Raw genomic sequence first — 27,227 nt, 5'->3', positions numbered from 1 at the left:
ATCAGAAGGGGTAGGATTTTTGGCAGCAGTAACCTTAATGCCTTTTGGTCCTTGGGAAATGGTCTCTGGATCCACAGAAGGATTCTTGAAGAGGAACTTGTGAAAGTCAGGTACTCTGTAATACCTGTCAGGTTTTCTGGGAGCTGGAGGTAAAGTGTCTGGGGAAAGGCTAGATTCCAAGAAAGCATCATCTACAATGTCCAGAAAGTTCAGTTGTGTACACTTACCATAAATGTAGATGTTCGAGTGCATTCACTGTTGCAGTCATTACATTTGGGTAATCTGTTGGCATGTTGCCCTCAGTCAGCCTGAATTCCAAAGTCTTGGGTCCTGCGTCAGCTGCTGTCTCCTCTTCCATGACATCAGGTCGTCAGGGGTATAAAACAAGCAGCCAATGCCATTTTCTTTAGTTTTTCTTGCCCCAGATGTCAGGTGCCCCCAAAAAGGTAGCAAAAAAATTATATATATATATATATATATATATATATATATATATATATATATATATAAACTATATATACATGCATCAATACAAACTTTACCTTCATCTACAAGCAAATACACCACATAGGTTGTAGAAGATAGAGAAGGAAAGATAAACTCCAGAATGAAAGGGGGATGGCGGGCGGGTAACCTGGACTGCAACAGTGAATACACTCGAACATCTACATTTATGGTAAGTGTACACAACTGTACTATGTTCTTCATGTTTCACTGTTGCAGTCATTACATTTGGGTAGAATCCCAAAGCTGTGGTTGGGAGGCTGGAGCTAAACAGCATTAGGTGCGGCTATAAGGCCCTGGAGAACTGCAGTGGCAAAGCCTGCCCTGGACTTAGAGAGGCAAATGATAATTCTTTGCAAAGGTGTGAACAGAACTCCAAGTAGCAACCTCTAAAATGTCTTTGGTTGGTGGTACTATGAGAATGGCTGCTGAAGTAGCTGCAGCTCTGGTGGAATGAGACCTAATGCCCTTGGGCACAGGTTTACCATGCTGTAAGTAGCAGAAACAAATGCAGTGGCTTATCCAATTTGACATAGTCTGCTTTGAAATAGCCTTTCCTTCTGATCCTGCAGCATGTGTCACTAGTAATTGCTCAGTTTTCTTAGAGCTTTAGTCCTGCTCAAGTAGAATCTTAGCTGTCTGTGTACGTCCAAGGAATGCAGAATTCTCTCACGTTTGTTCTGCGGACTTGGATAAAAGGTTGGCAGATGAACAGCCATGAGGGCCTGCAGCTCTAAGCCTCTTCTTGCTAAAGTAATTGCTAGTGGCAGAGCTGTTTTCCATGATAAGAATTTTATATCAGCAGTAGCAGGTGGTTCAAATGGAGGCAGGGTGAGCTTTTCCAACACATAATTGAGGTCCCATGCAGGTATTGGTGATCTTCTAGGAGACCTTACATTTTTGGCTCCTCTAAGATACAACTTTAGTAAAGGATGAGAAAAGATTGGTGGCTCTGTATTGTAATGAGCCGAAATGACAGAGGCATGAATTTTAATTGATGAGAAAGATGGGCCTGTGTCAAGCATCTCAGTCAAGTATTGTAATATCCGAGGAATATTAGGTTCTGCTGTATATAAGTTCCTTGTGCTTGATTCCAAGCACAGAATCTCTTCCATTTATCAGCATAAGATTTTCTAGTACTAGGCCTTCTGGCTTCCAAAATGACATCCATCACAGCTTTACTGAGAGATGTTGTTTGTATAACTACATGATCAGCCATGCTGCCAGGTTCAGTGCCTGGAGTTGATTGTGTAGGATCTGATTGTTTTGCTGGGACTGTAGTTGATGTCTTTGAGGTAAGGTCCAAGCTGGGTATTGAGACAAGTTCCTTAGGATTGGGTACAAGTATTGGCGGGGCCAGTCCGGGGCAATTAGTATCATCTTTGGTTTCTCTTGTCTGACTTTTAGGAGGACCTTGGGAAGAAGAGGCAGTGAAGGAAAGGCCTAAACTGATAGGTTTTTCCAACTGAAGTATAGGGCGTCCACTTTCCATGCTTGTCTGTGATAAGTCCTTGTGCAGAATCTTTTCAATTGATAATTTTGAGGGAAGGCAAATAGATCCATGTCTGGGCTCTCCCATTTCTTTGTTATCATGCTGAAGACTTGTGGATCTAGTTTCCGCTCGTGAGGATCCATAAGGTTTCTGCTTAAATCGTCTGCCAGAGTATTTTGCTTTCCCGGCAGGAATTGAGCTTGAAGATGTATTTGGTAAGTCAAAGCTGTGTCCCACAGTGCCATGGCTAATCTGCAAAGGGGGTACGAATGCGTGCCCCCCTGCTTGTTTATATACCACATGACCGTGGTGTTGTCCGTCTTTATCAGTAGCTGTCCTGGATGAAGTCCTTGAAGGCTGTCAGGGCATTTTGAACAGCTAACATCTCTTTCTGGTCGATATGTAGATGCATTTGTTTTGGGGTCCATATGCCCTGAATGCATCTTCCCGCCATGTGGGCCCCCCAGGCATAATCTGATGCGTCTGTTGTTAAGGTTTGGCTGGCAGGGGGTAGAGTTAAGGCCCATCCCATGTTTTGGTGACATGCCTTTGCCCACCATAGAAACTCCTGTTGTAGGCAGGAGATGACAGGAATCATTGTTTCCAAACTGTGACAATGTTGACTCCATAAACTTTTTAGGTACCATTGAAGTTTCCTCATATGCAGTCTTGCATATGGAATCAGTAGGATGCAGGATGCCATGAAGCCCAAGGCCTGCAGAATTTGTCTTGCAGATAACTGGGTTTTTGTTGCCAACAGTTTGAAGTAAGTAGTCAGTTGTCTTTGGTTTTTCTGGCGTGAGGTAAGTCATCTGGGCAGTTGTATTCAAGCTTGCACCCAGGAATGTCATCTTTTGAGAGGGTACCAGTTGTGATTTCTTTTCGTTTATTGTGTACCCTAGGCATGTTAGAAGCCTTTTCATAAATGCCAGGTGTTGAAGAAGAATGTCCTTGTTCTCTGCTTGAATGAGACAGTCGTCCAAGTAAGGATATATTTGAATACTTATTTGTCTGCAAAATGCAATTATTGGTGCCAGGCAGTTTGTAAAGACCCTGGGCGCAGTAGATAAGCCAAAGGGCTGTGCAGAGAACTGGTAATGCATTAAGCTAGACTTCAATCTGAGGTATCTTCTGCACGACTGCCTCATTGGGACATGCAGGTATGCCTCTTTTAGGTCTAATGTCACCAGCCAAGCATTCTTGCCCAGCATGGGCAGAAGCTGCTGCAAAGTCAGCATTTTGAATTTTGGAATGTCCAGGTATGTGTTCAAAATCAATAAATCCAGTATTGACCGCCAGGCCTTGTCCTTTCTGGGTACCAAGAACATTCTTGAGTAAAAACCTTGTCCTTTTTCCTGTTCTGCTACAGGCTGAATGGCCCCCATATCCATGAGGGACATAACCTGTTTCTGTGCCTCTGCCCATTGCTTTTTGGCAGATCTGGCCAACTGTTTGCCATTGGCAGAGTATGGAAATGGAATCTGTATCCCTGTGATACTATGTTTAGTACCCACTTGTCCTGGGTTATTAACTGCCAATTTTGAGCAAAAAGTGCTAATTTTCCCCCTAAGGCTGCTGCCAAAAGATAAGTGCTTGGTGAAGGCAGAGGGACTGTTTTCTGTAGGTTTGCGCTTTATCTCCTCCAGATTTGGAGGTAGAAGCGCCCCATTGCTTTGACCTGTATGTATCTTGTGCCTGGTATCTGGAACCCTTAGGGCATCTGGATTTGCCCTTTTGAGCTCTGTCTGACACAGGAAAGGACCAATTTTTTGTAGGCCAGTGTCAACTGAATCTTGGTGGCTGCACTTGTAAGAAGTCTTTTACAGTTTGCATAGACTTAGCTTTGTCTTCCATTTTTTTAAAAACCTTTTCTGCCTTAATACCAAACAGAGTATCATGCTGTAAAGGTGCATCTAGTAATTTAGCTTTAACATGGTCAGGCAAATTTTGTTCCTTTAGCCAGGCATGCCCTCTAATCACAGATCCAGTAACTGCGGCCCTGCAGGAGGCCTCTAAAGAATCAAAACCACATTGCAAAGTATGCTTTCCAACCTGTTCAGCTGCATGCAATAATTCCTGCAATTCTTTTATTTTCTGCACATTCAGAAATCATCATCATTTTCTGTTTCAGCAATCCCATAACATATTGTTGATACTTGAGCATATGAAACTGGCAGTTTAAGGCCCTAATTGCCAAGGTTGCATGTACAAACCTTTTTTCCCCCATCTATCCAGTGCCCTTGAATCTCTGTCAAAGGGGGTAGGATTTTTGTTGAGGCCTTAACTCCCTTTTTACCCTGTGAAATAGTTTCAGGATCAGCAGCAGGGTTTCTAAATAAAAATTTGTGTGAGTCAGGGACCCTGTAATATCTGTCAGGCTTGCTGGAAGCCGGAGGTAAGGAGTCAGGGGTCAAGCTTGACTCCGAAAACACATCATCCACAATGTCTAAAACAGGGGGTATGGCTAGAGGCCTGTGCTGAGGGAGAAGGAAATCCCTGAGCCTCTTTTTTGATTCTGAGAAATCTTGACTCTCCCAGTAAAAATGCTCCCTCAAAGTATGCAAGGTTTCTCCAAATGAATAATCCTCAGGAGGTGATGCTGATGGTATAGACTCCTCTGCATCTGAATCCTCATAGGAAGGAATAGATAATTCCTGATCAGAAGAGGAATCAGAAGAAATAGAAACCTCATCTGAAGATTCATAATCAGTGTCTTGCCTAGGCCTCTTATCTGGCAGGGGATGGGAACCCCTGATCAAGGTAATAAGGTCTTCAGCCATTTTGATCATCTGTTTTTTAGGCATAGAGGCCTGTGCACGTGGCTCATGCGTCAGTTTTTTAGTTTTAGAAGTTGCTTTTGTCTTTGGTTTTGCAGCTGTCGTCGGTTTGATATAAAAACATTGAGGCCTGAATACACCCTCAGAAGCTGCTGCCTGCTCAGCGGCTCCGGACCTATCCGAGGGAGATACATCCGTGGGTCCAATACTTTGAGTATCTCATGGCATGCCGTACTCCACATGGGTGTCGGTAGGGGCCTGTGACTCGAAAGTAGCGGGTATCAGGGGCTGCGAAAGCGCCTCACTGAGTACCGGCGACTCACTTAGGAGAAGCTTCGTCGTCGGTTTTGGACCTCGACTGTCTCGCTCTGTCCTTTTCTTTGCGTTTTTTACGTACTCCGGTAGTCGGATTGCTATCTGACGACATTTCTGGATAGTTAAATCCGTTTCCAAAATACTGTGAGGCAAAACTATACAGACACTTAATAGTGCGTTGGTTAAATCTAGCACAAAACCGACAGCCAGGCACGTTGTGATCAGGGCTTAGGCAAGGAATACAGTATAAATGGAAATCCTTATGAGGTATTTGCTTCCCACAAGTAATACAATTATTAACTTTTTCTGACATCGGTATGGAGCAAGAAAAAAGTTTCCCCAACGGGGTACTTAGCTTTAGTGAAGACTTCAGTTCGGAAACTCAGACTCGAATATTTCAGGAGTCGGCCGACCGGCACTTGCGAAATGCTTCTGCTTCGGGCATCACGCGGCAAGAAAGACTAAAGAAAATGGCGTCGGCTGCTTGTTTTATACCCCTGACGACCTGGCGTCATGGAAGAGGAGACAGCAACCGACGCAGGACCCAAGACTTTGGAATTCAGGCCGACTGAGGGCAACCTGCCAGCAGATTACCCAAAAGTAATGACTGCAACAGTGAAACACGAAGAACATCAGAAGGGATAGCTAAAGGCCTGTGTTGAGGTAGGAGTAAGAATTCCCTAAGCCTCTTTTTGGAGTCAGAGTAATCCTGGATTTCCCAGCGGAAATTCACCCTAAGAGTGTGCAAGGTTTCATCGAAAGGAAAATCTTCTGGAGGGGAAGCAGAGGGAATGGAATCCTCTGCATAAGAATCCTCATAAGTAGATAAGGGCAAATCCTGGTAATCAGAAGGAGCAGAAAAAGCAGATTCCTGATCAGAAGAATCAGAAAGAAACTCAGTTCTAGGTCTCTTAGAGGGGGAAGGCTGGCTTCAACTAATCAAGGTAATGAGGTCTTCAGCCATTCTAAGCATTTGTTTTTTAGGCATATGGGCCCTGGCCTGCGGTTTGGTCATCAGTTTGCTATGTGTGGTCGAGTTTTAGGTCTGGATGAAAACGATGGTGTCGCTTTAATATGAATGTCTGTAGGCCTGAATACACCCTCAGAAGCCGGTGCCTGCACAGCGGCTCCGGACCCATCCAAGGTAGAGACATCCGCAGGTTCCATAGTCAAAGAAGCATCTCATGGCATACTGGACTCTGAATGGGTCTTAGTAGAGGCCTACGAATCAGAAGTAGCGGGTATCAGGGGCTGCAAAAGCGCCTCAGTGAGGCAGGCTGGCGACTAGCTTAACGGAAGTGTTGTCGGCAGTTTTGGACCTATGCGGTCTGTCTCTGTCTTTATCCTTATGCTTTTTCAGAAGATCGGTAGTCGGATGGCTTGTTAAAGCCATTTCTGAGTACAGAGAATGAGTATAAAAATAATTAGCTGTAAAAATAGCCCAATGACGGATAGTTCGGGCGTTGAATAAGGCACAAAACCGACAACGAGGGACGTCGTGGTCTGGGCCTAAGCAGGGAATGCAGTAAGAATGAAAATCTCTAAGAGGTAATTGCTTTCCACAGGTAAGACCATTGTTAACTTTTACTGACATCTGTCAGAGCAAGAAAAAGGATCCCCAACTGGGTACTTAACATTTTTTTGAAGACTTCAGTCTGAAACTCGAAAACAAAAATTTTAGGAGTCGGCCGACTGGAACTTGCAAACTGATTCTGCTGCGGGCGCCACGCGTCAAGAAAAGCTGATGTAATGGCGTCAGCTGCATGTTTTATACCCCCTGATGACCTGACGTTATGGAAGAAGAGACAGCATCCAACGCAGAAATCCGAAGACTCTGGTATTCAGGCTGACTGAGGGCTACCTGCAGGCAGTTAACACAATTGTGATGACTGCAACAGTGAAACACGAAGAACATCCATTACCTGATGCCCTACAGCATACTCTCGAGCATTCCTGTCATACCAGACCTTTTTCTCTTGTTGGGCTTCTGCCAGGTTCTCCTGGGCCAAGCCCAGGTGTTTCCTGAGCCTTGTCCTGAGGTTTAGGACATATGCCACAACAGACTCCTTGTGGGTTTCATACTCACCCTTCCTGCCTCAGGGTATCTGGTAGCATAATCTACTACCACTAGGACATACTTCTTCCATGTGGAACTTGAGGGTACTCAAAGACCGCACAATATCCACAGCTACCATCTGAAATGGCTCCTCATTCACAGGAAAAGGCATTAAAGGAACCTTGACTTTGTCTCCTGCCTTGCCTATCTTTTGGCACTGCTCACAGGTCATGCAGTACCTTGTTACATCTCTGGAAATCCCAGGCCAATAAAAGGTTTGCATAATACATCTCTTTGTATGCTTTATGCCCATATCACCTGCAAAGGGAATGTCACTGTTTTTGGGTATAAGTGCCTGACGGTAGGCTCTGGGCACTACCAACTGCTGCATTTTCTCACCCTTTAGCCCTCCCTCAGGGGTCCACTCTCTATACAGTAACCCTTTGTCCCAGTATACAGATTCCCCTTTTCTTAACAATGAGGTGCCTCACTGGCTACCTCACCCCACAGGCCTTGTCATGTAAGTTCTGAGAGCTGAGCCTTTCTCAACTCTCTCTTGATAACCCTTCCAAGCTCCCCCATCCAAAAGAAGTCTGGTATCCTCGGACAGGGGTGCCGTACTGTCAAGCCTGGGTACTACTCTCACCTCTGCCCTTGCAGTCACTCTGTCCAAGGGAACATCAGTACCCACAAGCAGCTGGGGCTCACCTTCAGTCTTAGTGCTACAGGGGTAGCTTCCTCCCTGAAATAACCACCACACCAGTCCTGTCTTCAAGTCTGTTGTCTGTCTGGGTCCCCCCCAGGTTGCCAGACCCACATGCTTGTCTCCAAGCCTGACTGCGTGTCACTGCATGCACACAAGATACTGCATTACCAAAATCATTACCTATCAGGACATCTGTAGGAATATCCTCAAACACACCTACTTGCTGGCTTTCTTTTCCACCCTCCTAGTCAAGGTGAACCCTAGCCAAAGGTATTTGGAATGGTGTCCCTCCTAAAGCTATGACTGGAATAAACTACCCAAGCAAGTAGTGCTCCTCTTTAGCCATTGCAGGCTTCACAATGATTAGGTCAGAGGCTCTCTCTCTTAGCAGTGGCCTGTTTCCCCATTTACTAAGATAGGATATAACCTCTTGTGGTAGTCTGGTACACTTGTCTCCAGAGAACTCACTGCTGGCATTCTGTCACTCTCACTTACTGGCTCTCCCACCTTGCCTTCATGGACATCTATAGACTACATGGCCCCGCTGGTTGAAGTTAAACATTTAACCCTTGGTCCTGGACGTGTACCTGGACTAGTGGCTTCCCCTGCTACTGGCAGACTCTGTTGGGGTGGTTTAGGCTGCCCACCATGGGCTCCCTTTTACCCATGAGCAGCAATGGGTATCCCTTTCCTGTGCAGTGACTGCTTGTCTCCCTTCTTCCCCAACTCATCAGCAGTATTGCATTGCCTATGAGCTAACCAGATTCTCATGTCCTCAGGCAAAGTGCTAAGGGCTTGATCCCTCACCAAAAGGTCTGCCAGCCCTTCAAAAAAGTGGTGACCTGACACCCACTCACCCATCTATGAAAATGACCGCTTAACACAGCAATATATTCACACACACGTTCATCTGCCTTGTGTCTATGCACACGAAACCTTTTCCTATAAGCTTCAGGTGTTAGCTTAAAACACTCAAACACTTTTTAACAGCATTATAATTTAAGTAATCAGTATCAGACAATTTAGAAATAGCAGTTACAGCTTTACCATGGAGTAAAGGGGGTCAAGAACCATACCCAGAGCCCTTGATCAACATTATACTGTGTACATACCCTTTCAAACATATGAAACTATCAAAAGTATTACCTTCTGTAAATTGTGGAAGAAATTTACTTATGTTTGTGGATTCTGGGGTTCGGTTATTCCCTTCCCCATTACCTTCATGACCCTCGTGAAGAGTCACCATCTTCTTCTCACGTTGCCTCTGCCTCTCATTCTCTTCAGCCTCCAAATGCTGCAGTCTCTCTGCTGATTCTAGTTCTAACTGTTTGGCCACCAGTTCAAGTCTCTCTAATTCCAGCTGGATTCTCTGTGGAAAGGTTGAACTGTTCATTTTCTTAGAGCTGTACATCTTCAAGGCCAGCTTGGTTGTCCTCCTGGTTGATGGTCTGTGATGCAGCTGTGCCCAAGGCTGCAATCATTTCTGATTTAGTCAAGTTGGCATGCACCAGTCCTTTGGCCTGGCACATCTCAGCCAATTGGCTCTTTGTCAGCTTGCCATACTCCTCTGCTGCCATCTTTGCCCGCTCTCCCTGACTAACTAAGCTAACAAAAAAATAACAAAACTATTGTGATGTGACCCTCTGTATGATTGACAGAGTACAAACACCTTCTTCAGTGACCACTGTATACAGGCTACAGGAATTCAATATCCACACCAATGAATCCTAATGACCCAGTAATCAAGGGACCTCAATCCTCAACACTGGCAACACTGGGGGACGTACACACTGGGAAGATGACACGTACACACACAGTAAAGTGCAATTTCCCTTAGGACACACAAAGACCACAGTCAGTCTGGGGCTGGCTTCTCCCTCTTTCTCCAGATCCACAATAAGACTCCCCACTGGCACAGCTACAGACTTTAGATCTCAGCTGAGTGACCAAGCCAAAACTTCCTGCACCGTCTCTGTCCAACCAGTGCTTTGTGTCCCTGCCCAAGTAGCTGACACACACACTTTGAGGTTTGATTTATACACACACACATCTGGGAAAGGCTGACACAGATTTACTAGCTATGTCCCAGTCTGCCAAGACTATAATGCAGTTTTGTCTGCCACCAGTCACTCCTTATCAGCTAATTTAAAGCCCTTAACAGGGGGTGCCCAATCCTACTGTGTAATGTTACTATTAATCCAAATGGTGGTTTGGACCAAGAGCAAGGCTATTAGGAGTGACCTACGCAGTGTCACAAATAAATATGCAAGTACTCCCAGAACTTAAGTATGTCTCACAAATATCAGCCACAATGATAAGTTTAAATATATTTAATAATAAATAATAAAATAACAAGAAAATACTCAGTAAATCATCACAATAACATCAAATTTCAAAATCACAAGAAATATTTAAAACAATGCAGGACAGTCTCAAATAAAGAAAACATCTAAGCTGTACTTCACTAGATTCCTGATTATCTAAGAGAAGTTACTGTACCCTAGTTAACTTACAGAGCCAGGCAAGACAGATGTGGTGAGTGGCTTTTCCAGCTGATGCTGTCAGATCAAAGCCAAAATGCACTCTCTCTCTCTGAGACTTTTTAAGTAAATATCAGATATTATTGCTGGGCGAGCTTGCAGGATGACATCACTTCTTGTCATCTGACTTTAGTTCCCAAGCTAAATGCCCATTGCTAGAAACTGTCAGCATTTAGCATCTCCCTGCAAAAAATACATAGCCCTCAGATCTTTGCAGCTGCTGGTAGATGTAAAACAATAAAACACTTGCATGACAATGTGGAAGGCTCCCTAGTTTTAGCCATCCTGTCTCCTTGCTGCATTGAAACCATCTTTTATGGCACAGTTATACAATGATTTAATTTCAACCATTTTTCTGATGTTTTGCAAGTTAACCTTCTATGTTCCCAGTTTCCACTGCTAAACTATACACATTTACACAGATACAATAGTGTACATACCTTTCTGTTCTCTTTTCCAGTAGGGTACACTGTAGATACATCTTTAAGCTCAGTACTTTACAAATCCTTTCAACACACAATTCTGTACTAGCAGTTTGATATACACATAACATACAGTTCTAATACATTTGTAACACAAGCATATGAATCCTATTGCTATTCAGAAATGACATATAATCATTTACAAAATTCCAGATAGCTGGGCTGGCAATAACTCTAACTGCCACAACCTTACATGAGAATTTTTCCAAAGGTAGACAGGAAATATGAGAGGTATGTTGGAAAAGAGACAGGTGACTGGGAACATGTTTTTTGGGAACACAGTGAGTTGTCAGATTTAAAAAAAAAAATTACCTACAGAGTACTGTCAGAAACATTTCAAGTGCAAATGATTGCAACTAAGGAATGATTCTTTTGAAACGGGACACAGTATGTGAATTGCCTAGAAGTTGTAAGCCCTTGTTAAGCTTAATTCTTTTGCTGTCCAAAAAAACAAATACTAGAAAATGGAAAGAGAAATCTAAACCAACTGTAACTGAAGTACTGAATATCAGAAAGGAAATAAAAGAACTGGAAGCAGGAACTTTAGAAAAGGAAGGTAGCACTTTACATAGAAATAAACTGAATTTGTGGGAATACAGGCAAAATAATATTCAGGAAGAGTGAGATTTAAGGGAAAACAGGAATTGAGCAATTTATGTAACACTGGAATGAATGAATTTGTTAAAAAGAAGATACATATTGTTGCAATGAATGCATCTAGTTGTTTGCATTTTTGGCTTTTCCCGGTTAGGGGTCGCCACAGCGGAACTCCGGTCTGCTAATGATTGGCAGTAGATTTTTATGGTGCCGAGTTGCCAGCCTGATGCCCAACCTTCAACGAAGGCATGCCCATTCATGCATGTCTTTCGAATGCCACTCGACCACGGGGAGGACATGCAGACTCCACACAGAAGGCATTCCAGCCGAGAATCGAACAGGAGAACCTTTTGCTGTGAGGCAACAATGCTACCGCTGCACCACCACGGCTTAATGAATGCATCTAGTCAATTAGATAAAATTTAAATGTAGCGGGTGGAGGAAAATGTTGAACATGAGAAGTGCCAGTGTAAAGTGTTCTAGCATTTTTAGAATGTAATCCAATTAATAATTTATTTTTTAAGAACTATAAATTCTGGCAATACATTTGGGATGGCTACTATTTTGTGCCAATTATGCTAAAAACTAAAGTATATACATTTAATCATAAAGGAACACAAAGAAATTATTATTTGAAAGAATTATGCTCAAAGAAACATTTTCTTACCTGTAGCTCTCTCGGACACATTTTTCTGCTGCAACTACATCATTTCTGTGAAGGTGAACTAGAACTTGGGCAATTGTTTTCTGTAAAAGAAAGACACTCCTTTCTAAGCTGCATACTTAACCTGTGCTTGAAAATTCCTCTCATCCCACCCAGAAATGCAGATTAAAAGGAAGTGAATAAAACATATGACAGATTCTAATCTTTAATAAATAACACATCTCAAACTTCTTTTAAACAATAAAAGTCCCAGAACAGTGCCCACTCTCAAAAGTAATCAAATGTTGTCACTTACAGAAATCGCCTTTTTTCTTTTTTTTACATGTTGTGTTACAGTACAGATGCACTAAACTACCAAGACAAAACACATTTTTGTAAATCAAGAAAATCAGTATGATTAAAGTGATATTCTTATCACATTCTTATAACAATGGTAACAAAACAGTAACACCTAGGTTTACTTTACTATTTGCATTATCTAATGTTGCTATTAAGATGTACCTTTTCAATACACAGAAATGATTCTGTCTTGGTTCTCAAATTTGACAGACATCAATCACATCTATTCACGGAACAAATAAGGATGCTCTTCATTCCAGATGAGAAGTACAGTTGTGTAAAATATTACCACAACAGTAAATGTTTCTCTTCTCCGTTATAGTATTCGTCACAAAGGATCTCTTGCCAAGGATAGCCCAAAATCTGGCCAGTATACAAAGCCTTTAGATCTTACAGGAACCATACATCACACATATGCTCATGGTGCAAGCCATAAAGGTGGCATACAAATGCAAACACTTAGAAATAAATTGCCTCAAGAGGAAAAAAGTACCCTCAGGGACTAACAAGAACATGCACATCCAGAAGGAAAAAGAAGCAAGAGCCCCTCGTCCAGGAGGGTAACAAAAGTACAGAGGCAAGGGCTAGGAAAGAAGGGAATGAGGGAAGGAGCAAATACCGCAACAGTGAAGAGAAGGACATTTACTTTTATAGTATGATTTTACACAACTGTACTATGTCCTTCCATACCACTGTTGTGTTGTTCAACAATTGGCTAAGTTTCTGGTGACATTTTAAGGGGATCCAGTATCGGTCTGCTTGGGATGACATGACTGACAGACCTCGATGCTTTGCCAGAGATGGCCTGCATCTGTCACCCCTGGGTTTCTGGGTACTGACTAAGGCTCTTGCCAGCCCTATAGTGCCTTTTTTAGGTGGTGTTCCAAAGACCAAATTACCACTGTAACAGCTATAAATAAATGCAATCTGAGGGTCATGCTGCTCAACGCTAGAAGTCTAAATCTCAAGATGCACTCCTCAAAATGGAGAACATCGACATTTGTGCTGTAACAGAGACCTGGTTTAAAGCAGCAGAAAGCACCCCTGCGCTAACAGGCTATAACTCATTCCATACCTTTATGCTCCAAAGGCGGTGGTGTCTCCATATTCATATAAAGGATATGCACACCTCCAGACTAGTAGCCCAGCATAACGCATTTGAGATACTTCAGGTAAAACTAACATTGGGTAAGACGGCGATTCAGGTCATAGCCAGCTATAGGTCCCCAATCATCTCCCAAGACTCTCACTCTACATTCCTAAGCACCCTGGAAAAGTACAGTTGTGTACACTTACCATAAATGTAGATATTCGAGTGCATTCACTGTTGCAGACATCACACATGGGTTATCTGCCTGCAGGTAGCCCTTAGTCAGCACGAATACCAGAGACTTAGTATTTCTGCATCGGATGCTGTCACTCCAAGACTGACGTCAGGTCGTCAAGGGTATAAAAAACAGGCAGCCAACGCCATTACATCAGTTTTTCTTGCCCCAAATGTCAGGAGCCCCCCAAATAGGGATCTAGTTTATGGTGGGGAAAACACCACCAGTAAAAAGTAAATACCAATACCAATACCCCAGATAGGAGAAAGAGAAAACCAGGGGCTGGAGGGAGGGAAACCAGGACTGCAACAGTGAATACACTCGAACATCTACATTTATGGTAAGTGTACACAACTGTACTATGTTCTTTGTGTTCCACTGTTGCAGTTATCACACTTGGGTGGATTCCCAAAGCTGAAGAAGGCTGGAGGCAGTCAAGATGAGTTAGAGCTGCCTAGTATGCCCTGCAGGACTGCTGTAGCACATCTTGCCCTGGATTTGGAAAAAAATAGGCAGGTGGTAATGCTTGGTGAAGGTGTGTACAGAACTCCAGGTAGCAGTCTCCAGGATATCCCTGGTAGGGACTCCCCTGAGAAATGCTGTAGAGGTAGATGTTGCCTTGTGGAATGTGTTCTGACCCCAGCGGGGTTGGTTTCCCATAGTGCTTGGAGCAGAAATGGATGCAGTGTGCTATCCATTTGGAAATGGCTTGCTTTGAAATGGCCTTGCCCTCTGCCCCTATTGCAAAGCTGACTAGTAACTGGTCAGATTTTCTGAAGGGCTTAGTCCTATCAAGGTAGAATCTGAGCTGTCTGTGCACGTCCAAGGAGTGTAGGATCCTTTCCCCTTTATTTTGAGGATTAAAGAAGAAGGTTGGGCAAATGGATGGATTGATTGAGAACCACACTGGACACCACTTTGCGCAAAAAGGAAGGGCTAGTCCTGAGGGAAACCCTGTCAGCATGGAAAATAATGAAGGGTTCCACAGCCATGAGTGCTTGTAGCTCAGACACTCTTCTAGCTGAAGTGATGGCTAGAAGCAAGGGTGTTTTCCAAGACAGGAATTTTAACTCTGCTGATGCAGCAGGTTCGGAGGGGGGGGGGGTGAGCTTTTCCAGTGCAAAGTTAAGGTCCAAAGCAGAGGTGGGTGCTCTCCTTGGTGGCCTTAAGTTGTTTGCCCCTCTCAAGAATGGTTTGATAAGAGGGTGCGAGAAGAGAGGTGGCTCAGTGTTTTAATGAGCAGAAATGGCTAAGGCATGTATCTTAATGGAGGAAAAGAACAGGCCTTTGTGGAGTAGATCTGCTAGGTAATCCAGGAAAAGAGGCAGAGAGGGCAATGTTGTGTCCTCTCCTTTAGATTGAATCCATGAGCAGAACCTTTTCCACTTATCAGCATAGGATTTTCTTGTACTGGGTCTTCTGGCTTCAAGAATGACATCCAGCACCTGTTTGCTTAAGGTTGCTGGGGGAGAATTCAAGGAATAAGCAAGATTTAGGGTTTGCAGTTGTGGATGCAGAATCTGTCCCTCCTGCTGAGAGAGGAGGGTTGGATTCTGGTGTAGGTGCCAGGGTGGCACCGATGTCAGGCTACACAGGAGTGGGTACCAGTGCTGACGTGGCCAGTCTGGGGCAATCAGAATTGTCCTTGGTCTGTCCTGCTGCTTCTTGAATAATACTCTTGAAAGGAGGGGCAGAGGAGGAAGGCATAGATTGAGAGATTTACCCACTGAAAAGATAGGGCATCCACTTTCCAGGCCCTGCTGTGAGGATTCCTGGTGCAGAATTTGCTGAGCTGGTGGTTGTACCGGGAGGCAAAGAGATCCACCTCTGGGGTCCCCCATTTCTGAATCAGAAGGTTGAAGGTGCTGTGCTCCAATTGCCACTAGTGTGGGTCTAGGAGATTTCTGCTCAAGTCGTCTGCTAGTAAGCTTTGTTTACCTGGCAGGAATTGAGCTTGCAGATGGACTTGAATGTCCAAGGCCGTGTTCCAAAGGGCCATGGTTAGCCTGCAGAGTGAGCAGGAATTGGTTCCCCTGCTTGTTTATGTACCACATAACTGTGTTGTTGTCTGTTTTTATTAGCAGTTGTCCTGGAAAGATTAGGGATCTGAAAGTTGTCAAGGCATTCCGTACAGCTAGCATCTCTTTTTGGTTGATGTGCAGATGAATTTGACTTGGGCTCCGGTGGCCCTGAATACATTTTCCGTTCATGTGTGCCTCCCAGGCATAGTCTGATGCATCTGTGATTAGGGTCTGGGTGGCTTGGGGTTGAGTAAATGGTAGTCCCTTGTTGTGGTTGCATGCATCTGCCCACCAGAGGAACTCTGTCCTTAGACAGGATATGATAAGAATGACCGTTTCCAGGTCCTGAGAATGTTGGCACCAAAGACTTTTTAAGTACCATTGGAGTTTCCTCATATGCAGTCCTGCATATGGAATCAGCAGTATACATGAGGCCATGAACCCTAGGGCTTGCAATATTTTTCTTGCAGATAGCTGGGTTCTGGGTGGCCATTTGTTTGAAGTAGTCTGTCAGATGGACTTGTTTTTCTGAGGTGAGGAATGCCATCTGGGATGTTGTGTCCAAGCTTGCTCCCAGGAATACAATCTTTTGACTGGGCACCAGTTTTGATTTGTTTTCGTTGATGGTGTAAGCCCAACGAAGTGAGAAGGTTTTTCACAAATGTCAGGTGCTGCAGCAGCAATTCCTGACTGTCCGCCTGAATCAGGCAGTTGTCCAAGTATGGGTAAATTTGGATATTTCTCTGCCTGCAGTATGCAATGGCTGGAGCCAGGCATTTTGTGAATACTTTGGGCGCAGTAGATAGGCCAAAGGGAAGTGAAGAGAACTGATAATTCATAGACCCTGCCCTGAAATGTAGATACTTCCTGCATGATTCCCTTATGGGGATATGCAGATAGGCTTCTTTGAAGTCTAGGGTGACTAACCAGGCATCCTTGGCTAGCATAGGAAGAAGCTGTTGCAGGGTAAGCATTTTGAATTTTGGTACCACCAGGAAGGTGTTGAGAATGGAAAGATCCAGGATTGGGCACCATGAGCCCTCTTTCCTGGGTACCAAGAAGAGTCTGGAGTAGAATCCTTGACCTCTTCGTTTACTGGAACTGGCTGAATAGCTCTGATATTGAGTAGGGAAAGTACTTGGTTTTGAGCCTCTGCCCACTGGTTTGGAGGAAGGTCTGGAAACCCACTTGGGGTTGGCAGTGAATGGAAATAAAATTTGTACCCCTGGGATACAATGTTGAGGACCCACCGGTCCTGAGTGATGGACATCCAGTTTTTTGCATGAAGGGCAAGTTTTCCTCCTAGGGACACAAGCAATTGGGCAGGGCAGGGGTGTGGAGTAAAGTCGTCATTGTGAGCTTCTTCCATAAGGAGGTGGCTTACCACTCCCTGCTTTAAGGGCGGGGGCACTCCACTGCTTAGATCTCTGCATACCCTGAGACTGTAGTCTGGGTGGTCTGTTTACCCTGGGTTTGGTTTGAGAAGGCATGGAGGGGACTGGAAAGGACCAGTGTTTAGAAGGGCAATGCCTACTGAATCTAGGGGGTTGCACTTGTTAAGAATTCTTTAACAGTCTGCATAGACTTAGCTTTTTCTTCCATCTTTTTAAGAACCTCTTCTACTTTGGTGCTAAACAAACCGTCCTTATTCAAGGGAGCGTCTAGTAACTTTGATTTGACATGGTCTGGCAAGGTCTGCTCCTTCAGCCAAGCATGTCTTCTCAGTACAGAGCCAGTGACAGCTGCCTGGCAAGATGTTTCTAGGGCGTCAAAGCCACACTGCAAAGTATGCTTGCTGACTTGGCTTGCAGAGTGCATTAACTCCTGCAATTTTTTATTTTCTGCACAGTCTGAAAATGTTGCCACTTTTTGTTTAATAAGTTCCATAATATGTTGCTGGGACTTCAGCATGTGAAACTGACAATTCAATGCCCTAATACCAAGACTTGCAGAGGTATATACCTTCTTACCCCATCTGTCAAAAGCTCTGGAATCCCTGTCCGAAGGGGATACCTTTAGGCCCCTGGGAAATGATCTCTGGGTCAGCAGTAGGATTCTTGAAAATAAATTTGTGAGTGTCAGGTAGTCTGTAGTACCTGTCTAGTTTCCTACGGGCAGGAGGTAAAGTGTCAGGAGTACGACTGGATTCCATAAAAACATCATCCACAAAATCCAGGAAAGGGGGCATTGCTAAGGGCCTGTGTTGAGGCAACTCTAGAAATTCTCAGAGTCTCTTTTTGGACTGAGGATAGTCTTGACATTCCCAGTGGAAATGCTCTCGTAAGGCATGCAAGGTTTCACCAACAGAAAAATCCTCTGGAGGGGAGGCAGACGGAATGGATTCCTCTGCACATGAATCTTCATAAGCAGATAAGGGCATGTCTTCATAATCAGAAATTTCAGAGCCATCGGACTCCTGGTCTGTAGAAGCTGAAGGGGACTGGACTCTGTCTCTTAGCAGGGGAAGGCTGACCTCCCCTAATCAGTGTAACGTAATAAGGTCTTCAGCCATTCTAAGCATTTGTATTTGTGGCATGGGAGCAGGAGCATGCTCTTTGGTAGTTGGTTTTCTAGGCGTAGTGCGTACTCTGGGCCCAAGAAACTCGGTAGTTTTGGTTAAACAAGAAGTCGTCGGTTTGAGTTGAAAATCGGTTGAGCGAATAACTGCCTCAGAAGCCAGTGCCTGCTCAATGGCTCCGGACCCATCCAAGGTAGAGACATCCGCAGGTTCCATAGTCGAAGAACAGTCTTGCTGCATAACCAGACTCTGAATGGGTATCAGTAGAGGCCTGCGAATCCAATGAAGTGGGCATCAGGGGCTGCGAAACGCCTCACTGAGTACCGACGGACTGACGACTAGCTTAATGGAAGCGTCGTCTGCAGTTTTGGACCTATGCAGTCTGTCTCTGTCTTTATCTTTATGTTTTTTCGGAATATCGGTAGTCAGATGGCTTACCGAAGCCATTTCAGAATACAGAGATCGAGAGCGAAAGAATTTAGTGACAAAGACAGCCCAATGATGAAGGGTTCGGGTGTTAAGGCACAAAACCGACAGCGAGGGACGTTGTGGTCTGGGCCTAAACAATTGACGTAGTAAGAATGAAAATCTGTGAGGTATTTGCTTTCCACAGGCAATACAACTTTTTCTGACATCGGTTAGAGCAAGAAAAAAGGATCCCCAATGGGGTACTTGGCTTTAGAAGACTTCAGGATTATTAAATTCGTAAATGAAAATTCAGGTAGCGGCCAACCGGCACTTGCGAACTGCTTCTGCTTTGGGCTCCTCAGCAAGAAAGACTGATGTAATGGTGTCGGCTGCCTGTTTTTATACCTGACGTCAGTCTTGGAGCGACAGCATCCGACGCAGAAATACTAAGTCTCTGTTATTCGGGCCAACCGAGGGCTACCTGCAGGCAGATAACCCAAGTGCGATGACTGCAGCAGTGAAACACGAAGAATATCTATTAAGATCCAACCCAACACTCTCATACTAAGTGATTTCAACTACCCCTCCATCAGCTGGGAAAAAAAACTACTCATGCACCAATGCATTGGCCTAACGCTTCCTGGAATTCATCAATTCCAATGCCTTGGATCACCTCATTCTTACCCCCACTCGAGGAAGCAACATCTTTGACCTGGCTATTACTAACATGGGCAACCGTTGCTCTACACCAATAGTCAATTCCTCCCTGGTTAGATCCGACCACAAACTAATTACCATGGAAATCCACATCTCACCCACACCCCCCGCAAAGGTATCCACCATGAAAAACTTCTCCAAAGCTGACTTTGGACTCCTAAAAACAGAGGTGGCTAACTTCACAGCACCCATGCCAATGGAAAATAGATGCATGACTGCCGAATCATACACCAATGCACTGTATGAACACGTACATAAACGCACGGAACTAATCATATCCAACAGAACCAAGACGCTCTCCTCCAGAAAAGGAAGTCAATCTGGTGGTCCCCCTGCCATCAATAAACTCTACAAAAGAAGGAAGAAACTGTTGCATAAAAAGGTGAAGTTCCATGACTGGAAAATTTCCCTTATTAGCCTCAACAAAAAGTTGAGATTCCTCATCAAAACCTCCAAAACCAGGTATGAAGGCAGAATTGAGGCAGACACTAAAAAGAACCACAAAGGTTTCTATAGTTATATCAAGAATCTCCACGGCAATATCCAGATTTGCTCGGAGTTGCTGCACAATGGTACCGTCTATACCGAGCCAACAGATATTCCAGATTCAGTGCTAACTTTATCCCTCTCTCCCCCTCTAAAGGGACAATCTCAATACTGGAAGAATGCCAGGCACCCAGCATTACTGCAGCACAGGTTAAAGCTATAATGGCCAAGAATTCAGCTTTCATGGGACCTGACAAAATCCCTGGCTGTGTCCTACATGAATTACAAAGTGAACTGGCACCACATCTGTGTGCTCTGTTCACTCACAGCCTCACCTCAGGCTTTGTCCCTACCAAATGGTGCACTGCTACAGTCATCCCTCTCCATAAAGGAGGAGCAACTACAGACCCTGGAAAATATCGCCCCATTAGCATGATAACTCTGATATGCAAGGCTATGGAGTGCATAATCGTGGACCTAATTAACAAGGATATAGGGAATCTCCAAATTTTAAATCCCACCCAATCTGGTTTTGTGAAAGGTAGATCATGCCTACTCAACCTGGTTGACTTCTCTGAGTCAGTCACCATAGCTGTGGATGAGGGTAAGGCAGTTCACACAGTCTACCTCGATCTGGCCAAGGCCTTTGATACCATTCCTCACTCAGGAATTATTGATAAACTCACCAAACTAAGCATCAACCCCTATATTATTAGGTGGGTTGCAAGCTGGCTCAGAGATAGAACCCACAGTGTGAAAGTAGCGGACTCCAAGTCAGACTGCTGACCAGTCACGAGTGGAGTCCCACAGGGAACGGTCCTGAGTCCTCTCCTGTTTGGCATCTACTTCTCAGAGGTCCAGGCCAACAAGGAGGGACTCTGGCGAGACCAAGTTCACAGATGACTGCAAGCTGGGAGCCATTATTAACTCCCCAAGGAATGCAAACATCCTACAGAAAAGGTCTCACTGAGACCAATGACTGGCGTCGAAACCATGGTCTTAAGCTTAATGCCAAAAAATGTGTCATCATCCTCTCTGTGAAAAACTCAGTTCCCACTAATTACCACATCGATGGGAGCCCACTGAACACTGAAGGCATTATAAAAGATCTGGGGACACAGGTTGACAGAAACCTCTCTGACCACCACATTGCCACTGTGGTCAGAAAGTCCTTCTATGTGGCCCAGCTCATTACCAAGGGTTCACGGCCGGCCTTCGGCATAGGTGAACTAGGCGACCGCCTAGGGCGCCGTACAGGCCGGCCCCGTAAAGGGCGCAATTTGTGTTTATCTATTTATTTTAATTAATTTACTTTTCTTAATAAGAAAAGTAAATGAATTAAAATAAATAAATCATAGGACGCCAGAATCGTAGGGGGAAGCGAACGCCCCTCCCACTTTTACAGCTGCTGGTTGGCAGGACTGGATGGATTCAAGAATTAACAAAAAAAAAAAAACAAAAAAAAAAAAAACCTTCACTCCGTAGTAGTGGAGTCTTCTCCTTTAAGTAGGAACATGCATGCAAACGTGGAAATTCACTCCATGTGTACGCATGTGCACGTTTAGGAATTAGGCTGTCTGTATCAGTTTCAAAACCCCCTTAAAAGTAAGTATCCATTAACATTAATGTTATACTGTACATGTTAGAATAGTACAATATTTTGTACAAGATTCCAGTAATTTTGGAGAAATTAAGGTAGATTGAACTGCCAAAATATTTTGCAGATGGTGAGAGATGTTAATACAGCTCAAATAAGCTGTACTGCATTAGGAAATTCGAACAAAACTAATTCTCATTGGAATTTACGGTCTGTGTTAAAATATGACATACACTAGGTTGTTCTAGTTTATCATGCCACAGAGACAGCGAGACAGAAAGAGAGAGAGAGAGAGAGAGAAAGGATGCTTTCACAGAGACATGACGATATAACATAAATGCAAGAACTTGTTGACAGGTGCTGCTAAACGATGACTGAAAGAACCCTGCCAGTGTGAATAACCACAGTGATTAAATAGCAACAGCAGGCAAACAGATGCTTTTGTTTTTTTTTTTTTTTTTTCCTGTCCTTCCGGAGGGTTATCAAGAGTTTGAGGCACTATTTTAAAACAATAAAAATAAGGGAAACTTGTACTTCTGCAGTCATATTTATACTGAATACAACAAAGTGCACACTGACTAAGTTATTCCAACCGAGTCGTATAATCCTGGTAAAATCTGTTTGTCTTAGGGTCGCTGTCTCACTCTGACAAAGAGATGCAGTAACTACTATAGTCTGTGCACTTCTTTATATGCTACCATCTGCAGACTGTACAGGAGAGGTACTATAAAAGTTATGGGAGCTTATGATTAAATAAATGTTCCAGTAGCACTGGCATTTCATGTATATATTTAGATGTTACTATACCTTTAGACAAGTATGTTATTGGGCTCAGACTATGTCTAATAATTCTTCAGTAGCATGTCTTTCTGAAGTATACCAATTATGCCAAGAATAAAGCAACACAGGATATGGATTTCCCATTCTTGCTTTCTTGTCCCGTCTGTATTTATTAAAATGGTAGTATATCAAGGTACTGAAGCTGTGGATGCTTTGGGATTAATTAGAGAGGTCTTTCCTACAGCCACAACACTCTTTCCTCACTGAAATTGTTGGCAGCAATTATCAAGATATGGGATTAAGGCAACCAGTGGGAAAATGTAGTTCTAAGGGAAGCGGAAGAAACATGGGCAGACACCTAACCTTAAGAAAACATTTTATGTTGGTTGCTCAAGGACTCTCTTGAGCTGCGACACTGATACTAGGTCTTCGGCTTTTCCCGGTTAGGGGTCGCCACAGCAGAACTCCGGTCCGCTAATGAATGGCAGTAGATTTTAACAATAGTTACTCACATACAAGAGATCTTTGTAAAGGGTGCAACACAATGGCACCAATGTTCAAAGTACTGCAGTGAGGATTAATTAATCCCACACAAATATTAAGCAGTAATGAGACCTAGAATAATTACTGTATTGAACAGTGCGTTTGAGCCACACCTTCAAGCAGCAAAGGGGGAAGTTCTAAGTTAATTGTATTTATTTTACATTTTTTAACCAGGTAGTGTCTGGCTGGGCAAGTAGCCAATTTTCAGTGGAGACTCGAGGAAAAAAGCTCCATAACAGTAGTACAAAAAGATAATTTTACAAAGATTTACAAAGAATGTACAAAAGGTTAACAGTTGCCTACAATCACAGTTTACAAAAAGAGAATGTAAACAAAAAACATTACATTTCCTAAGCCTTACTGCAGACCTTAATAGTTGCAGCTTACAAATAAGACAGGTGATACATATTTAAAATGAATGGATTTGAATGCTAAATAAATCTAAACAGGTCAGAAAGAGTAACATCACTGAGTGATTGTGCTGTGGCACTAGCATTAAATATTGTGTTTTCAAGTTTGTGTAACTAGATTTTTAGGGGTTTGTATCTCAAAGTAGTCTAGTTGAGTGAGTGTATGATCAATCTGAAGACAATTTTAGAACCTGCTGGAGGGGTGGATTTGTCTCCCAGAGGTTACCACACCTGTGGAACAGACTCTCAATTCATGTAAAGCAGAGAACCTCTTTGGCCCTCTTCAAGCACAGTCTGGATGACTGAATGGGTAACCGTAAATTCACCCTGGGGGTTCCACCTGTGTCTCTGCTGGATACACAAGCAATAGGTGCTGATCATGGAAACAAGGTCAGAACTTGTTAGTCTTGTAAGGGCCCTAGGCTCATTAGCCTAGTAACTTCCTATGATATTATGATCCTGTGATTTAGAACTGCTAGGTGTAGAGAATTGATAGGTGGCAGCTATTATATTTTGCAGCTCTTAAATTTCTTACAGTCAGTGGACAGTAATTTGCAACTTAACAGACTAATGTAATGTCTAAAGAAAGTCTAAGTAATTCAGAAAAAAATGTTGTTCAAATACAGAGTTATGAGGGAGGTACAGGTTGAAGGCAAGGGTTGTAATGACAGATGTTTGAGGAGCCTTTTATGGTTAAATATTCTGAAATGGGTAGTTTTATCATTATTGGTTCATACATTTTGTTTCATTGCTTACTGGAAAATGTTCAAAACTACAAATGTATAACCTACTCTAACAAGTGTAAATGTTTCTATGTGAAACTAGCTGTTTTTTGTTTATCAAATGGCACATTGTGTTGTAAAATCTGAAAGCAGTGTTAGCATAATTGCCTTTGGTGCAGAAGGCTGTGGATTCTACTCCCACACCATCTAGATGGAGTGCTGGTATTGCAGTGCCCATATGATTATTGATTATTTGGTGCATTATAAGGGGTGCTAGGGGTTCTACACTCCTGAGTATGTCCTTTGTATGAGATGCCTAGTGACTATGAACTTGTTGGTCATTTACTACTGCAGTATTACCAACTTACCAATTTTTAATGCAATATAGGCAATTTAGTTCTTCAGGGAAAGCAGGCACTGAATTTGCAGATAAAACATTGATATGTGAAGTTGTTTTGCTGGTAGCAACCTCTTCATTAGGTATGGATTTCTTTAGTGTGGAATTCAGATGATTTTACATCTGCAGAGCTTGTGAGTATGGAGTAATATTGGTGGATTATAATGACAGAAGTCTTGAGTGGCCTTTTATGGTTGAAAATTTCTGAAATGGGTAGTTATTGGTTCGTACATTTTGTTTCACTGCTTATAAAAATAATGTTTAAAACTACAAATTTAAAACACTTTCTAACAAGTGGTGCCATATTACACAAGGAATATAATTCAATGCAATCAAGAAGGTGAGTCAAAGAACAAATACACGTATGCGTGGCCCTAAAAAATGTGTGAAAGGAGTCTGTTTTGAAAACAGCCCAAAGGTAAACTTAATTCTTCACTGGCCAGATGCATTTTCTATGAATGTGGGTTTTCATGCTGTTTCAATGAATATGAATTTTTCCATTTCAATGAATGTGAGTTTCAAGGGCAGAGAAGTTTATTGCTTATGCTAAGTCTGTTTTCATTGCGAGACTGTATTGTTTAGCAAATGGCTACCTGTGTTTGTGCTATTTTATTTAAATATCTGTAATGACTGTAGAAGCAAATAAGAGAATAGTACGCGTGGCAACTGGTGAGAAATAACCAAATAATGGAACAGTGGAATGGCAGAGGAGGAGGGTGCTGCTGGGGGGAGTGGTTTGCTGTAGGAGCAGCTGCTCTGGGGGGGGCAGTCTATTAGCCTGTCTAGGGCTCTGTTTGACCGTGATCTGGCTCTGGTATTTAAAGTAGAAAATATTATGCAGAAGTAGTTGCAGATAAAGACACCTTGGAATGTAGCTATTCTTCCTATGCATTTAAATAATTTAAGGAAATGACTGGATTGGCTTTCTTGGGGAGTGACCCTGTGGGTGTGGCTCAAATAGGGGTGTTTCATGACTGTGGTGTGGGTGGGGCTTAAGGGGTGCCTGAGCACTACCTCGCCTAGGGCGCCATTTCGGCTAAGGCCGGCCCTGCAAGGGTTTTGCGTCCATGGAGAAAGAGGTCATCAATTCCCTCTACTCTTCCCTCATTAGACCAATCAGAGTATAATGTCCCATTTGGCATGTACCTCACTAGACACCTGCAGCAGCTGGTGAGGCCACAAAAATACCTCACAAAGAGGATCTTAGGCCTTAAACACGTCTTACATGGAAAGACTCAAAAAAAACTCCAGCTATTCTCCATCTTACATAGTCTACGAAGAGGCGATGTCTGCTTGACTTACAAAGCCATGTCTGATCCAGCTCTGTTAGAAATGCTACATCTAAATAAATTCCTATCCCTCCGCACCAGATGCTCCAGAGACCTCAACCTCATTACCACAATCAACAGAACATGCTGAAGGGACAGGTTCATAACCCAGAGACTGCCCATGCTCTGGAACAGACTTCCCATACATGTCAAACAGAGCACCTCACTGGCCCTCTTCAAGAGAAATCTTGATGAGTGGATGGGAAATAGGAAGTTCACCCCGGGGATCACTCCAGTGGCTCTACTTGATAGAGGCACTGGGAACTAACATTGGGCACCACAATGCCAGGGCACTTCTATGGGATAGGCTTATAAAGGCTCCAGGGCCATTAGCCTAGTATACACCTATGAACTTATGTTTCAGCATTCTTTACATAAGGGGGAGTAAAAGAGCTAAGAAGAAGGCTTGGAGGAGGAAGGTATAGAAGAGCCCTCTACAAACCAATGCACAGCCCTGGCAAAACTTGCCCTGGAATTAACATACAACTTATAATGTTTAGTGAAAGTATGAACAGAGGACCCAAGTAACAACCTCAAGGATAGAACTGATGTCCAATCTCTTGAAAAAGGCACCAGAGGTGGTAACTGCTATATTAGGGTGTAGAGTGTGCCCTTACAGATGAAGAAAGACATTTGCCATGAAAAGACTAACAAAGGGAAACTGCCTTAGAAGTCCAGGATGAAGTGGTTTGGTTAAAAACAGCCAAATCCAAGATCCTGTGATGAAAAGAATCAAAACGTTGCTCAGACTTGCAAATTGCCTTTTGTTTTAACCAAATAATATCTAAACTGTCTATGCAAATCTAAGGTGTGAAGAACTTTCGCACTAGCAGACTGTGGAGAAGGAAGAAAGAAGGAAGGTGAACAGACTGATAAAGGGAAAAATCATTAACCACCTTGGGCATAAAAAATAATTAGAAGAGATACCCTGTATGTGAAAAACAGGAGGAATAGCCATGACAGCCTGACGTTCAGATACTCTCTTGGCTGAAGTTTGAGCCAAAAAAATAACAGTTTTCCAAGTACAATTTTGCAAGGAATCTGAACTAGCAGGTTCAAAAGGAGCTTGAGTCAAATTTTAAAGTATAAAACCGAGGTCCCAAGGAGGAAGAATAGGCTTCTGGAAGGCCTGATATGAAGGACGCCTTTAAGAAACTGGTTGACCTCAAATCGAGAGACCAAAGTAAGATTCAAGGGCAGGCCAACAGAAATTATTGCTGATAGGTGAGCTTCAACTGAAGAATATGCCAACCCAGAGTGATGTAGATCACTCAAGTAAGAAAGAACCAGAGAAACCTCCATAGAGTGGGGATCTTGATGGCAAGAGAGCCACCAGAAATAAAATCTTTTCCATTTAGACATGTATGATTTTCTGGCAGTGGGTTTCCTGACCTCCTGCAGAACCTGCAACACGTGTTCAGTAAAAAAATTGTGCCAAAAAGGAATCAAAACCCTATCACCTACAGTGTCATCTGAAGTGTGGACAGGTGAGGATGGATGAGA

At 43.4% G+C, this 27,227-nt stretch overlaps 1 protein-coding gene across 2 annotated transcripts in view; it reads right to left on the bottom strand.

Moving 5' to 3' along the window:
• NAPG (NSF attachment protein gamma) overlaps nucleotides 1-27,227 on the bottom strand; it is a 975,476-nt gene that overhangs the window by 305,499 nt on the left and 642,750 nt on the right. For both annotated transcript variants that reach the window (XM_044067357.1, XM_044067358.1), the window contains exon 10: nucleotides 12,137-12,216. In XM_044067357.1, coding sequence (XP_043923292.1) covers nucleotides 12,137-12,216 — 80 coding nt within the window. The remainder of the gene's footprint in view (nucleotides 1-12,136; nucleotides 12,217-27,227) is intronic.

The sequence above is a fragment of the Protopterus annectens genome, chromosome 3.part1, assembly GCF_019279795.1.
Source record: "Protopterus annectens isolate FY-2018-M chromosome 3.part1, PAN1.0, whole genome shotgun sequence".
Lineage (NCBI taxonomy): Eukaryota > Metazoa > Chordata > Ceratodontiformes > Protopteridae > Protopterus > Protopterus annectens.
Note: the sequence above shows the minus strand (reverse complement) of the source record. Positions and strands in the feature narration are given on the sequence as shown.